Here is a 16631-nt window from a genome sequence, read left to right as displayed (position 1 = left end):
GCTATATACTTCAAATAAATCTTAAATCTAGAACTTTTACCAGACAAAAACAAAAATTCTAACAATGGGAACGAAAAAAAAAAAGTTTTATGAGGAAAAAATAACAGTTTATTCAATATCACAGTCATTGATTAAAATATTATATATGATAAACATGCATAGAAAATCATCACAGTAAAATTTTTTACAATTTCAATATACGATTAAATAATTTAGTACTCTTTTGAAATTATTTACATTATTATGGAAACCTTTCTTAAAACCACATTTACCTCCAATAATTTCCCAACAAGATTCCTTGTGGTAATGAATTGGAAATTGAATTTCTAAAACTTAACTAAAATTGGAATTAAAATTCGAGTTTTAACAATTTCTTTTGACATAAAACATAATTTTTTCTTAAGTGTATACATTAAACTACACTTATTTAGTAAAACTTTCTACATAAAAAAAGTGACATATTTGGGAAGAATATAGTATCATAAGTGTACAATAATTGTCAATTGTAGTTGATATTTGAAACCAAATACTTCATAAAAATTATCACAAATGATGCAGCTACCAAATTTATCAATGAAAACCATTTGCACTGCTTTTGTAAAACAGTCTTCATTCAGTCCACAGGAATTTCTAGGTTTAATAAATCTACAAAGATAAAAATGTATATGTTATAAAGTGAACTAGATTTAAGAACACTTCATTTAAATGCTCAGTCTATCCTGCTTTCCAAGATGCACAATGCACCTAAATTCATATTTTGAAAGATTTTGTTTTTTCAAATCATGAACTGAAAAAAGATATAATTACAACTTGATCATCCTTGTTGCTGTTCTTCAGCCATTGCTTTGTTTTTTTCTTCCTCCTCTTTTAGAGAGTCCATGGCAGTTTTCCAGTGATGAAGTCTGACTGCTATCTGGACCTCCAGTGGAGGGGGTGGACCCTGATCCTCCTCCTCTTCTGTTACTTGAGCAGCAGGGCCTTTTCCTCCCTTACCTTTATCCCCCTTTTTATCATCCTTGGCATTTTTCTGACCAGCAGCACTTAATTTTCTTCCACCATCTTAAAAATAAAAGAACTTTTACACTAAAATTTAAATTATTTAATTTTTTTTCAACTTTCCTGATTTATATGAACAAGTTAATGAAAGAAAAATTTAACTAGACTGGTCCATATTTCAATCATCAAAAATGAAAAAATAAAACCCTCATGTTTATACATATAGTTATTGCCAAATAAGGATCAAGGAAGATACCTGGTCACTGAAATATAATTACTAGTGTTAAATAAATGAATAACAGGAATGAAGATAAAAAATATTGCTGTCTATACTAAAGAACAAAATGAGCTAAGATCAGTCAATGTTTAAGGTTAAACATATGGTAAATAATAATCCTGACACTATGTTAAAAGTGCTTTTATCAATATTATAAAATGGCTATATCCTTAACAATATTTTTTTCAAGCTATACTTTTAGGCAGAACAATTCAGTTTTCATTCATTCAATTCAAATGCACTAAACTGAAAAAGATCTACAAATGAAAAAAAATTCTAATTTTGATATTATAATAATTGTGTCTAAAGAAGTTCAGTTTTTCACAGAAAGTCAGCTAAAATTTATGTTACATGTACAAGTTATTTATTCACTTCATCTAACAGTTTATGAAAAGTAATTTTCAGTAAACTAGTCTAAATAGAAAAATGTATCATGCTGATGAAGTATTTTTACTGCAACTGAATAATGTTATGTATACATCAAGAAATATTACATGGTACGTACTCTACTTTGGCGTAGAAGTAAAAATAAAAACCTAATGTATACTATATTTGCCCCTATTAAGCACAGCACTCTGAAAAAGGTAAAGGTCAATAAATATAAATGAATTTTAATTACTACATGTAATTATGTTGTCCTTATGGGATTAATGCATTTTTCAAAACATACAGAAGTCTTATATGTAACATATATATATCTATCTATATATATATAGGCATATGTTCTTTTCTTAGCTTTCCATAATCCTTGGTAAATGCAAGAAGTTTACCCGATTTCCTGAAAGCTAAATGAATATATATGATTTTTCTAGATTATTAGGTCAAAAGTGGTATGCTTCATTTTTTTCTTGACTTTATAATAAGGCTCATGCAGAGCTTAAAAGGGCAAATATGATTCTTTTAAGACAAAAAATACGCTAATGATGTATCATTTCTCTTTAACTTATAACCTAATAAGTTGCAAATTGAGGAACAGAGCTAACCAATGATGATCTGGAAAATTTTTTGACCTGCAAATGACTTAACTTTGACTACCTTCAAGATTTGCTATAGCAACATTTTGTATTGCAAAGAAATGTCAATCATGCTTCTCTAAAATGAGAATACAAGGTTAGCTTTACATAGCTTAATTAAAGTAGATGGAAAGTTTTGGAGCCAAAATTTCCCAGAATGCACTTCTGAAAACTATAATAATAAACAATTTACTAGACAATCAATGAACTATAACCTCTATAACTTCATTGTGGAGCCTAACATGACTACACAGCAGCCTAACACTAAATAATTCTAAAGTCTATTTTTGTTTTAATGTTGTCATACGTGAGCTCACTGAACTGGGAGTTTTTTCCCTTGATCGAGATCTTGCACTGCCTGTAGTAAAAAAACATTTGCATTTCCCATTAAAATTTACTTAATATATACATTATCGAGTATCAACAAATAATTTTATATTTCTTATAAGTATAATTCCATTACTGTTTATGAGAAAACTTTCATCAACAATATTTTTAATGAATGATTTAATTCATTCAATTTTAAAATCACACTAAGTCATGATTATGTCTTTTGAAATATATTAGCCTCGTCTAAATTCTTACATTCCTAGTACACTGTTTATGCATGAAATTATGCTCAAGTCATTCTATTAGGTATTTACTACTGAATTTCTCTGTTAGTGTAGCATGAATGCAACTTTATAACTTTATATTTAATTCTTCCAATGAGAACCTGAACTAAAATGCATTAATTGGTAAAAATATAACCAATGAAAATTTTTTTAGCATAAGATTCATTTTATCATGCAACATAAAAATGGATTGGAAAGCTGATCAGAGGGTTTTTATGTTTTCAAATAATATACCAGCTAAATTAATGTTCTAGGAAGTGTCACACTCTGGTTTTATAGCACAATTTCACTATCTATAATATGGAAGAATCCACTATTATAGTAGAAATATAAATAATTGCACAGAATTATTGGATTTCAACTGATACAAAGTAATCAATATCAACTTAGAAGATTGTCAAGAAAATTAACATTTTAAGATTTTACAAGTTCAAAAAAATAAACATATTAAAAAAAAATCATACAGATCAAATTATTGATCATTGTGAGTATCATATAAATATTAATATTATTGATGTGCATATTACTAAAATAATATCTTAAAAAGGATAATTTTCTAGAGAATTCAAGGGGAGTTAATACACACTCAATCTCTAAAATTGTAGAAAAATACTATTATCTCATTCAGGTAAACAATTGTTGAGTTTTGAAAACTTGAAATTGAAAATGGCCGATTTTTAAACTGTACATTGTTTATATTTTGAGCGACTTCATTTCTGTGAGACATGTTTCATTTTGACAGTGAAATATATCTTCTTCTTCTTTTTTTTTTTTTTACTTCTCTGCAGAACAACAAAGATATGACAGTTAATTATCATGAGAACGTCATTTTTCATCAAAACTCTCAAAATGAAAATATTTAAAAGTACTAGGAAAGAAATATTAGATTTGCAGTGTATTTTCATCTCAAATAAAGAAAGAAATTTTATCTAGCGATAGGAACAAAATTCAGTAAACTGAGTGTCATTAATATTCTTTGTGAAATAGAAGGGGGAAAAAATCACATCACTCAGGTGAGGGTTAAACAGTGATTCTATATCAAAACAATATGAGAAATACATATGCCTTTCTTTCCAATTACACTGGACCGTCTAGAATCTGAAAGAAAAATTTGACACTGTATAATAATTATACAGAATTTTGCAAAGCAGCGCTATGGAAAATTTTTACTCCAAACAGTGAATATGAGCCTATCTGAGCCCATGTAACTTCATAAATTTGCATATGACCTCTGAATTACAGTCAAATCTCATTAACCCACACTTGATCAGGCCAACAATGAACTACAGGATATCTGAGGTTTGGAGATAGTGAGGTTAAAAAAACATGAAAGAACAAGATGTGTTTGTGAAACACTGATGCCCCCATATGGCAACTTATAGCAAAAGTTAAACTTTCTCAAATGCAAATCAAATATGTTGGTACCCAAAGTAAGGTCTTGTCTCGAGGAATAAACCTGTGAAATATGAAAACCCTAGCAGCAACCACTGAATAGATATGAAAAAGGTTAAAAATTTTTTCAAAAGTACGTCAAACATCAAGGTCAAATGGTCAAAATTAATGGAGTCCAAGGAAAGGCCTTCTCCCAAGAAATACACAGGTGAAATATGAAAGCCGAAGCACCAATCATTCAAAAGTTATGACCAATTTTTGTAAAGTTTTCCAAAAGTAGGTCAAACTCCAAGGTCAAAGTTGTTGGTAGAAAGGTCTTGTCACAAGGATTACATGTGTGAAGTATGAAAGCCCTAGCACCAACCGTTCAAAAGTTATGGACAAGGTTAAAGTTTTCCAAAAGTAGGTCAAACTCCAAAATCAAGGTCAAAGGGTCAAAGTTGTTGGTATCCAAAGGAAGGTCTTGTCACAAGGATTACACATGTGAAATATGAAAGCCCTAGCACCAATTGTTCAAAAGTTATGGCCAAGGTTAAAGTTTTCCAAAAGTAGGTCAAACTCCAAAATCAAGGTCAAAGGGTCAAAGTTGTTGGTATCCAAAGAAAGGTCTTGTCACGAGGATTACATATGTGAAGTATGAAAGTCCTAGCACCAACCGTTCAAAAGTTATGGCCAAGGATAAAGTTTTTCAAAAGTAGGTCAAACTCCTAGGTAAAAGTTAAAGTTGTTGGTATCCACAGGAAGGTCTTGTCACAAGGATTACACATGTGAAGTATGAAAGTCCTAGCACCAATTGTTCAAAAGTTATGGCCAAGGTTAAAGCTTGGTAAAATTTTGCAAAACTGGGTCAAACTCCAAGGTCAAGGTCAAAAGGTCAAATATGGTGGTACCCAAAGAAAGGTCTTGTCACAAGGAATACACATGTGGAATATGAAAGCTATAGCTCCAACCAATCAAAAGTTATGGCCAAGGATAAAGTTTTTGCGGACAAACAGACAGATGGACAGACAGGGCAAAAACTATATCCATGTACTCTGAATCTTGATACCGGGGCATAAAAAGTGTTTGGGACTCCCAAGCCATATAAATATATCCATGGTATTTGAGATACATGTTTTGGGTTAGGGTTAGGGTAACCCAAACCCTAATGTTAGAGATACTGATGTTCAACTGTAAAAAGTATTTTCCATGGATTGAAGACTGCATTTTGCATTACCATTCTCACTGAATAATTTCTCACTGTCAAATTTCACCAACTCTTAACACCATGTCCCCCTTTCCAAATAATGTAAGAATACATGCAAGCAAGTATTTCAATTTGAAGATTCTAATCCTTGACACATTAGGGAGGCGAAATAATATTTAGTTACAAACATTTCTCTGGGATTTATACACTATATGCAAATATATATGATATCTAACTAAATCTAAACAGAAATTTTTTTTAATTTTAATGATTAAAGATTTAGCATGTATAAAATAATAACCAGAATTCATGAAAATTTTGTCTTGCTCATAGATACCAATATCTCTCTCTTGCAAAAATAAGATGTCACAAAAATTTGATGACGTACAGTAATCTGTCCAAAACTGCAACTTATCACAGATGCAAATTCAAACTGAGGTATTGAAGTACAAATCAACATCCCCCATCCCCTCCCAAAAAGGATTTTTTGATACTGTACTTACTACAATAGTAGTTCTTGACTATGTGATTGAAAAAAAACTCAGGATAAAAAAATTGGGTCAGTATGTAGGTGGGAAAAGTTTTCCCCCTGAAATTTTCTACATCATTGCTGAATTTTCAAAATCTACTAAAATTGAAGGTATTTATAAAATTAATTATAAATTAGTTGTTGATGGGATGAGAAAATTCCAGAATGAATAATTTTTTTTTAGGTGTTAACTGTTTGCTAGAGGTTAAAAAAACCTGTTTGCTGGAGGTTAAAAATAAATTGAGTTGGGCAGTTTTTATCCAGTCAATTGGGAGAGGGCAAACAAACAATTTTTTTAGAGAGTGTAAGTAATTTTTTTTTTTTTTTTTTTTGCACTTTTTAAAAAAATGCATTGATTCTTGATCATCATTACCAAAATTCTACATTAATTCTATATGTTATAAAATCACTTCTAATGCTAGGTAAACAAAATAGTCTTATTGAGTAAAACTGTGACAGGCAAAAGTTGGATATTTAAAATTGTTATATATTATCCCCACAATCTTCATTTGCAGTAGATATCAGTGTATGTTGTAGCATTAAACAAGCTCCTGCAGTCCTGCAAATGTTTAACCATGTACTCTGAAATAAACTACAATGCCAATTCCCTTCACAAGCAGTACAGGTACATAAAGCTCTAGTTTTGCACTCTCATTTACAATGTATTTTTCATTGTATGTACAGTATGCAATAGACAAAGTTAACATGTATTGAAATTCATGGAAAAAAATTAAACCTAGAAAAACTGAAATAGTCACTCAGGGTCTATTATCTTTGCCTAAAACAAAAAAATCTTTATATTTAGAGGTTCTTGCATTTATCCATCCCTCACCTACATGTTAAATGAGAAGGAAGATGCAAGGTTGGAATACAAATTTCACATTTAGTTTTTGAAAGTTTTTTTTTTTTTTTTTTTTGTATGCTGACCTTGGACCGATTGAGCTAAGAATCTATAGGTGATTTCTTTTGGTTACTTTCCACTTAAGTATGAATACAAAATCATTATGTTGAAATATACATAATTTGCATCACATGACATACAATTGTTGACAGAAGGAATAAGTTATTATTACAGGGATCCCATCGGGACAATACACATTGCATACATTGATTTTACAACATGCATATTAAACACTGGTGTATCACAGACGTATATTGTGCATTTATTCAGTGATATAACAACAGGAATAAAAAATCTTACTTTAAGTGAGGAGGAAAATTTTTGTGAAATAGTATGTATTAATTAACTTAATTAATATTAAACTCATGATAGTTTGTTTTTTGAAGTCCCAATAACCTGCAATTAAGCATTCACACTCTTTTTCTTATTTTATATAACAAAAAATCTCTTGCCCAAATTAATTTAAGCAAAATGAAATATTTCTCAAGATTTTAGACAATGCTGGAATGAATATAAAAATGACGGAGTTTCACTGCTACCCATCGTATGAAAGATTAAAGTGTTAGATTTTGGGGAGTAAAAAATATGCAGGGGATTTTCATCCCATTAACAGGTATTACAGTAATATATGGGTTATCATATTATAAAGTGAGAGTTTTCTTTTTAGCATATGAGCTGATTAAAAATTATATGGAGTATTTGGTACATATATACAAAGTACAATGAATTACCTGGGGTGCCTGCAATGTGAAATGACAACATGAATAAATAATGTCAAGGTCCAATAACTCAAGAAAAAAAAATGCACATGCAAGAAAAAATGGCAGACTCTTTTATCCTTCACACTAATACAGACCTTTTCCTCCTTTATCATCTTTCTTTGGTTTGGAGGATCCAGGTTTTTTCTTGTCCTTGTCTTTCTAAAAGAAAATGCAGAGAAGTAAATTATAGACATTTTCAGTAAATATGTGTTTATTTTTGGCATTTTGTTATCTAAATTCATTTTCACTCAATTTCAAATTTCTAAAATGTAGTTGAATTAAGTTTCTACATGTACTACTAAATAAAGTATATTAGAATATTGAATTGCTAGTTTGTTACTAAACCCAATGAAAGTTAAAAGTTTTCCTTCAATTTATTAATGATATCAACTTTATCCATTGAAAAGTCAACAAATTTGCCCTTTAAACTACTGTAAACATATCTTTTTCCTTAAGGTAATAATTCCTCAGAATCACAATTCCTAGCTGTTCAAACCATGGGTAGAAATTACGTAGATTTCTTAGATTGCTACTTTATGCCTTAAATGTACTTCATGTATGTTGGAACAAATTCCTGCGTAAAATTTTTGACTGCATACATAGTGTAAATTAATACCAAGCGGAAAAAAGTACTTCTACAGTATTTGCATACAAAGACCAAGGAGACCATTTTGATACATACTTTGTTAATTTCCATACTCTTCACTGTAGAAGCCACCTCCACTCCACCTTGAGTGAAGACCGATCGAAATTCATACTCTCCCTCCAGAAAATCCACCAGTGGAATGTGCCATGTGGCGAGTGTCGTGTAGGTGGGCGGCATTCGCTTCAACTCCATCTCTGGCTCTTTCTTTCCTTTTTTCCCTCCTTTCTTATCATCTTTCTTTTCCTCTTTGCCTCCCTTTGATTAAAAATAGTTTATACTTATTATGTATTTATGAGATTCAAAAAAATTATTACTTACTATTTCACAAAAAAAAAAAAACAAAAACAAAAAAAAAAAAAAAAAAAAAAATCATTGCAAGTGCAGTCAATATCAGTAATTCTGTATTTATAGTATTTAAGTTCAATACATTTTTCTCTCCATTACCAGTAAACAACTAATTTCAAATTGAAACTCAAGAAAAAAAGGAAAGAAATACTTTTCTTTTGAATAATCAACTAAACTCTGACTTTAAAGTCCAGCCAAATGATTTTTAAAAACAAAAGCCATTGGTCACATGTATAAATCAAAGTCATACATAGAACCACTCAAACACCATTAAGCAACATGCAAAGTAAGCATCGTACTTTTCCTTTTTCTTCTTTCTTATCTGATTTTTTGGCATCTTTGGGGTCTTTCTTTTCCTTGCTTTTAGCTGTTGGTGTACCTGGGTCTGACGGATCATCATTTTGATAGCAAAGGACCTGTAACACACACACCTATGTAAACACAGCACAAACACACATCCAAAACAGCACAGCACAAATAGCAGGAGACTACTAAATGGCACAGATATGGCATGTGGCTTAATGCATACAGCAACAGCAATAGTATAAGCATAGAATTTTTAAAATTATAATGCAGCAAAAATATAGCACTGGACAACTGCACACATATGCCAATAAGCAAACAGCACTTATAAATGGTTTATTATGGATGGCATGCAAGCACTTGAAGTCTGAAATTGTGTTTCTAAAGATTTTTGTCATATGATTTTGTTTCTAAATTTGATTGTTATGAATCAGAATATTCCCCCTTTCAAACACAAATTCAAAACTGCTCTAGTATGGCTTAAAACAATTGTTGTCAATACATGTAACAGCACCTTGTATATACTGGTATACAGTTGAGCCTCACTACTCTGGACACATCAGCTTCAGGATGAAAATTGTGGAGAACAGAGTGTACATTCACAGGTTCATCTTACCATTGCGTTTCAGTAATGTGGACTTTCTATTAATTTGGACAATTTGCTTGGAAACTCAAGTATCCAGATTAAATGAGACTTGACTGTATCACATCAAAAACTTTCAAGGTCATTCCTTAGATTTAGTTAATCTGAAGCGCATAGCATAAAGCTCTGAGAACAAGGACTGTTAAGAGAAAAGTTCAAACTAAGGTCATTTGTTCAGAAAGACACAGCATAACTGCCATTTTAGAAGAAAATAAATACCCCCTGCCATTTTCTTCAATAAACACAAACAAAAAATGTTATTCTTGTGTCAACTGAAGTCCATTTTTTCAGAGCTTCGGTTTAATATTATGCTTCTGAGTGATTACAAAATGTTCCACAGGATGAAACTATGCCATTCAGTTAACTGAAAGGTGGTTTTAAGTTTTAATATATACTAAAAGGTGACTAAATGGCAGAGCTCTGTCATTCACCCACAACATTTTCCCTTTATTTCATATAAAGGTTTGGAGATCAATTGTAACAGCCTAGGAGTTGAGGTTTACAAACAAAATCTCTGTGGACCTTACAACTATTTTTTAAATTATTTATTTCTAAGCAGCATTTTTATCAACTGAAGTGGTCAATTTGCCGGTAGCGGTTCTTAGGGAAAACACTGCATCCACCTAAATTCCAGACCTTTCAGTGCACATTCAACAAACTGAACGGCAGTTTCATCCTTTGTTCTACAATATAAACTACTACAAAGTCACCACAAACAACTCATGGTTCACCAGATAATTGTTGGCTAACTAACAACCTTCTTGTCATTGGCAGGATGATGCACAGACCCATTCTCAGAATGCTCGGGAGATAAGGGCACCATATTGGTCTAAAATTAGCCAGATTTACCGTAAACGTAATTTATGTACAAAAGCTAAGCAAACACTGGTTTGTATAGGTGATGATGATACTGACTGGGAATTTCTATGAAGAGAGAACTTTTACATGAATGAAAAGTATAACAAGAAAAGTACTTGATTTTACTGCTAAAAGGAAAATAAATATCTAATATGATATATACCGGTATACTAAAATATAATTAGTGAAAAGTGTGAACTCAAACCGATAGAAATTATAATGCCAAAAAAAAAATTAAAAAAGAAAGAAAGTTAAGAAAATATTTACATTGTATATATATCTACAAACAGTTTTTACAAAGCCTGTGAAAATCAATTACCATGTTATTTGTACTTCAATTCCCTTTCTTTAATGTCAAATAATTTTTAAACAAAAATAATTTATTTTATATGGTGCACTATTTTTTAACAGATTTTTTCATAATGTGTGTGTGAAGTACAAAAATGTTTGAAATAATAATTTATTAAATTATGAAATTTTTTTTTTTTACCAATTCCTCAACCACAGAAAAATCCATTCCTTGTTTGAAAAAGTTTCTCAGGGTCAGAAGTTCATCTCTGACAGCCACCTGGGACCAGTTAAGCTCAATCTCCTCTGCCCAGAGCCCTCCCTCAGACTTAATGGCCTCCACCTGAATTTGTGTTTTAGTTTCCTCCTCCTCCTCTTGATCCATGGCCTCACTTTGTTTGGGGGTCACAGAGAAGGGGATCTCATCTGGAGGTCGCTCATGTTCAGCTGTCGTGGAAATCATATTCAAGAATCGATAGAATTTAAAAACACATATATAGATTTGTGAAAAACAATATGATTATGTTGATGACCAACTCCTTTCTACATTATTTAATTGATAAAATGTTCTAAATTATATTTTCAAACATTATAATCTTAAAATTTGAGCAAATGATGGACAGAACAGCCTCATGCATCATCCAGGGCACAGAAAGGATAAGAAGTGAGTAATATTGTTGGACAAACAGAACAATAGGTAAATTAAATTGCTGGTAAACCTCCATGCAATTCATATTTTCGTTAACTTCCCTTTTTTTTTTTTAAAATAACATTTTCTGTTTAACGTATTTGTAAAGTTTATAACTAAAAGATTAATTATAAGCATTTAAAATTAAAGAAACTAGAGGATTTGTTAATAGTATTGATTTTATTATTTTATCGCCTGAATAGTTTTTATATACCCAGTAATGGACTGAATTTAATCGTAATTTTACCTGTTGGTTCTCTTGCTGACACGACCTCTGGTTGAGCAGTGAAGTTGACATTTTTTACAGCCTCTGTGTTTTGGCTCTGTTGTGAGTATGAGCGTATCTCCTGCTCTTCAGGTATTGGACTAGTCTACAATTACAATGGAATTATCAGACAAATTGTGTACATATATAAATATTCTATGATTATTTTAAAATCTGCAATTTATTTTATATTTATTTGGAGAATTTTTTTATTTACCAAAATTGTGACACATGAACAAAGCTGAGATGTCTGCTTTTTTAAACTTGACATCATCCCCAAAATATGACGGACTTCTTAAAATTTAAGCATTGTAGCATACGTTCTTGAGCATGCAAAATTGGGGAAAATCTTTCATATTTTTTGACATTATTAACATGATGAATTACTTACATTTATACAATGCAAGCATGAACAGGAACTTAAGAAGACTTAAGAAGGCTTTGATGATTGGATGTCTTTTGTGTCAAAAATGGCAAGATTTCTTACCAAAAGTCCCACATGTGTGCATTTAAGAACAATAAATAAAGTAAAAAAATACCAGGCTAATCCAGTGAAACTTAACATTAAAACCGAATTGCAACCATGAAAAACATTGTAAAAACCTTGTGCAGTAATCCTGAGCATTTTTAACAGAATTAAAAACAAAAGCTAAATGATGGGCAAGAAATATCTCATCACCAGTTAACACTGAACATACCTTAAAGTGGACTCTTTTCTTCTGCTTAACATATTACATATATTAACATAGACACAAATTTTACAGTTATGAATGTATTCAGAAAGATTTCACGTGTTTTCAAGTCTTACTATGGAGCAAACCACCATTTACATGTAACTGTAAAGAATTATTTACACTCAAAGAATCTGTTATGGTACATGGTAAAAATGGCATAAATTCGGGCATGTTACACATGAATGTCTTTAGGTTAAACTATGTATATGTATATCTCTGGTAAAAATAATTGAGGTGATTAGAAAATCTTATACTGTGGAACCTCATTAATCCAGATGCCAATAATTCGGAATCTTCCAGATGAAAATTGTTGGGAACAGTTTATATGTAGATACACCAAGTATGTTTCAGTGATTCAGATGCTTCATTAATCCAGAAACACAAGCATCTAGATTAACAGGCTTGACTGTGCTGGTGATTGTGATAGATTGACTGGTGTTTTCTATCTACAGTAAAACTTGTCTAATCTGGACACCACTGGTTCTAAAGAAATTGGCCAGATTAGACAACATTCTGGATTAGACATCATTTTAAACAATTGAATTAAATGAAAGGGACTTAAAGTTTAGATCGTATTAGGCAAGATTTGGGAAATCAAAACATCTGGATTAAACAAGTTTCATGGTATTTGCACTTACTGGTTGTGGTGTGAACTGTGACCTCTCGGACATTGGCATGGGAGACAGGCCAGCTAGGTCGTTATCTGTGATTTGGAAGATTTCTGCTTTTTGGGACATATCTTGAGGAAACATGAATTGGACAAAATATTTCCTCTCTATTTTGGGGAATTCTGGTTGATCCTCAGGATTCTAGTGTTGAAAAATAAATTACTACTACAGTTTTTGCAAGAAATTAAGATTCAAACAAGGCAATATATGTAACATAAAACAAGAAGCAAACTTCTATAACTTTGATTTTTATGAACATATCTGCATGGTGTGTTTGTGTAATAAATAAGTCCTTGTATATCAGAACAACTAAAAGGAAAATAAAAAAAAAATCTGTAAATTTGTAGGTAGGGTTAGAAACTTACAATATATGTGTGCATGAACACAGTTACCAAATGCTAAACTGACTGAAATTCTATGAAAGAATTCATAAGCAGCCAAAAAAGCTTTAAATATATAAAATCTTAACCTTCAATTCCTCTGGCATTGGCACACCCTTGATGTATGTGACTTCTAATGACACTTTAGCTTCATCTAAGATGTATTCTACAAAATTTGAAAGGAATACATGAGTAAATTAGGACTGTATGTCAAGGATTACAATAAACACGGTTATAATATATAAGAACAGAGCACAAGCATTTTAAAACACTCTTAATATTAATCTCTTGTCATCTAAATGCTTCCTAGTAAGTATCAGGCCATATCCTCATGAACTTTCAAAACTGAAATACATTCATTATCTTTACATTCCAACTAGTCATTTATATCATTCAAACAAAGAAATTGATAAAAGTCTTGGGTTTACATATATTTCCTCATTTGCATGACTGCAATTATTACAGTTATTCCCATGGGTTGTAGTTCATCAGGATGTGAACATACAATTTTTTTCAAAGGAGTCTTAAAGAGAAATCATAATATCTTGTGTAAATAATAAAAAATGTTTTAGACAAGTCTGACTTTTTACCTCTCCTTCTGGCTAGACCTTTGTAATGATGTTTTTCGTCTGCAGATATCATGATGTCATCAAGAATACTTAGTTTCCGTAAACTGTCTATAGTATAACCACGATACCCAGGAATCAACTGTACCAATCATAATATCATAATTCTTTAAATCAGACATTACACCTGAGTCATAAATTTCTACTAAATATAGTTCCATGTTATTTATAATATCCATGTATGCAGGCAATTCACCTGGTAAGTATCACCTTTTATAAAAATAGACTGACATAGAATTGAATATTTTTTAATCTTACAATGCCTTAATGCCTGTGTTCACATATAGAAACTGTCTTTAACAAACAGACTATCTGAAAATATTAATTGATGTCACTTTATACACACTGATAAGGGGTTTCCTTGGAGAATAAGGTTCCGTAACTTTGGCAAGGATCCAAGTTTTCTAATTACATCCAGGAGATCACTTAAATTATTATGGCTTAAATCTAAAGACAGTAGGTTGGGCCTGGAAAAAAGTTATCCATACAGCAATTATTCATTTTCCTGAAGTAAACATTATTTTATCAAATTTGCAAAACATCTTAAAAATTTCCATAATTTTTACAACAAACATCAAAGAGACTAAATTTCCTTTCCTTTTCAAAAACAAAGAAATTCCAATGAATGTACAGTTCATTATATATCATAAACATAACTACGTGTATCTTCCTACCAATAATCACCAGTCAGGTAATCCCCTATGAAGGAGATCTTGTTGGATCCTAATCCTAAATGAATTAAGGGAGGAGGGCGGACACATAATGCAGATATATCACTGATTTGATTGGCACACAATTCCAAAACCTGCAAGAAATGGCAGTGAAAAAGTTAGAAGCAAACATGCATTTTGAAATTCACATTTTCTTCATATCAAATGGTGAAATTTTTTTTTTCTATCTTTTTTTAATGAGCATGTGCAGATCTATAAACTTCTCATACAGAAAATGCAAAGTTCAGAATTCCTAAAATAAAAGTTTTAAGATGCCTGTGGTGAAAGTTTTTTTAAGGGCTTTATTCCATTGAAATTTGCTTCATATTTACACTTTAGCTTGGCTTTTATCAAAGATTACTAAGCTTCTGATTTTATGAAAACAAAATAATATGTTATAGTGTGTGCTTTTTCATACACTTTAACCTGTCTTAATTAAAGTAATGCATGATAATCAACATACCTTAAGAGATGGTGGTAGGTTTTTTGAGTTGACTGTAATGATTTTGTTAGCACTTAGTGTCAATTCCTCCAAATCCTTGAATTTCAATAGATTTCCATCCACTTCTGTTACCTTGAAAATGAAAAAAAACAACAACAGGATTTAAGCAATGATACGAACAACTAATTCTAGACAAGCATTATGTTTTCTGTCAACAAAACTCTATTACATACAATGCAGCATTCAATATGTATTTCAATCTGATTAAATCAGCTGTTGTAAGTGGTAGCATATCAGAACACCTGAATTTAATCAGACTGGTAAATTTTCCATTGAATAGTAATAACTTTTTATCACAAGTATGCTTTATTGCAGTATTAAATATAAAAAACACATGCTAGATCATTAAACATAAAAAAATTAAAAATAAATATGATACTCAAAAAAAAATTATGATGTCAATCTACCTGATACTTACATTTTTATCACATATTCTAAGTGTTTTGAAAAAGCTGAGAATAAAATTGTCATCTATAAGCCATGGGGATTTCACTGCTAATTCCCGGAGTTTCCTAGCTTCTTTGCTCCAACTATAATCCAAATGCCATGGAGAGTATTTTGAAGTTACATATTCTTCTAATTGTTCTGTCTTCTCATGACTAGCACCAAAATCTAAATACAAAAAAAGTTTAAAATAAAACATTGACAAACAGATGCCTGTTTATAATGTATGTTCAACAGGTAACTTGGTATAGCTCTCTTTTTTCATGATTAAAATTCTTTTTTTAATCTCTATTCACTTTAAAGACTCCAAAACCAGCAAACTAAAAAACTCTAAATAAATTAAATAGTAAATTTTCTTCAAGGTCAATCAATGATACCTTTTAATGTCACAGAAAAGCGGCTATCCACATTGTCTTTTGATTTAAGAAGCTGAAGATTTTTTGTTTTAGTTTCTCTCTGAAAAAAAAAATCTTAAATAACATATTTTCTTTACCAGGATTAACATAATTTACAATTTTTTTTCTTATTTACCTAAAGTCATTCTTGGATATATAGAAAATTTAAGGGAATGCACTTTTTTTCTGTCTCAAAATACATAAATCATTAAGGTGACATTTGCATTCACAATTTGAAGACAAAACTTTTTTCAGAAAAAGAACAGTAAAAATCTTTTCATGAAGATAATTACTTTAGTGAATCACAAGTGGTGGAAACAAGTTTTGGCCCTATACATAAAACTGATAAGGATGGCAAAAATGTGTTTTATTGGATACTATCAGCATCTCTTTACAACTGGCAATTCTCTACACACAATAACCTTAGATATTGAAATAAAATATCATCATCCAGTGTTTGACAATGT

At 30.8% G+C, this 16631-nt stretch overlaps 1 protein-coding gene across 1 annotated transcript in view; it reads right to left on the bottom strand.

Moving 5' to 3' along the window:
• Nucleotides 1-454: 454 nt before the first annotated feature.
• The window catches only part of LOC133175447 (leucine-rich repeat-containing protein 43-like), a 16446-nt gene continuing 269 nt past the window's right edge, over nt 455-16631 (bottom strand). The window contains exons 2-17 of the mRNA XM_061310550.1: nt 16147-16225; nt 15744-15937; nt 15287-15397; nt 14788-14918; nt 14460-14580; nt 14078-14195; nt 13577-13653; nt 13078-13248; nt 11688-11811; nt 10955-11199; nt 8960-9076; nt 8352-8570; nt 7765-7828; nt 2594-2644; nt 798-1059; nt 455-634 (exon numbers count right to left, since the gene is read on the bottom strand). Coding sequence (XP_061166534.1) covers nt 815-1059; nt 2594-2644; nt 7765-7828; nt 8352-8570; nt 8960-9076; nt 10955-11199; nt 11688-11811; nt 13078-13248; nt 13577-13653; nt 14078-14195; nt 14460-14580; nt 14788-14918; nt 15287-15397; nt 15744-15937; nt 16147-16225 — 2067 coding nt within the window. The 3' untranslated portion in view covers nt 455-634; nt 798-814. The remainder of the gene's footprint in view (nt 635-797; nt 1060-2593; nt 2645-7764; nt 7829-8351; nt 8571-8959; nt 9077-10954; nt 11200-11687; nt 11812-13077; nt 13249-13576; nt 13654-14077; nt 14196-14459; nt 14581-14787; nt 14919-15286; nt 15398-15743; nt 15938-16146; nt 16226-16631) is intronic.

Source organism: Saccostrea echinata, unplaced genomic scaffold (genome assembly GCF_033153115.1).
Source record: "Saccostrea echinata isolate AGI-Se365-2 ecotype Australia unplaced genomic scaffold, CSIRO_AGI_Sech_v1 ptg000062l, whole genome shotgun sequence".
In the NCBI taxonomy this organism is placed as follows: Eukaryota; Metazoa; Mollusca; class Bivalvia; order Ostreida; family Ostreidae; genus Saccostrea; species Saccostrea echinata.
This window is presented reverse-complemented; position numbering and strand designations above follow the sequence as displayed.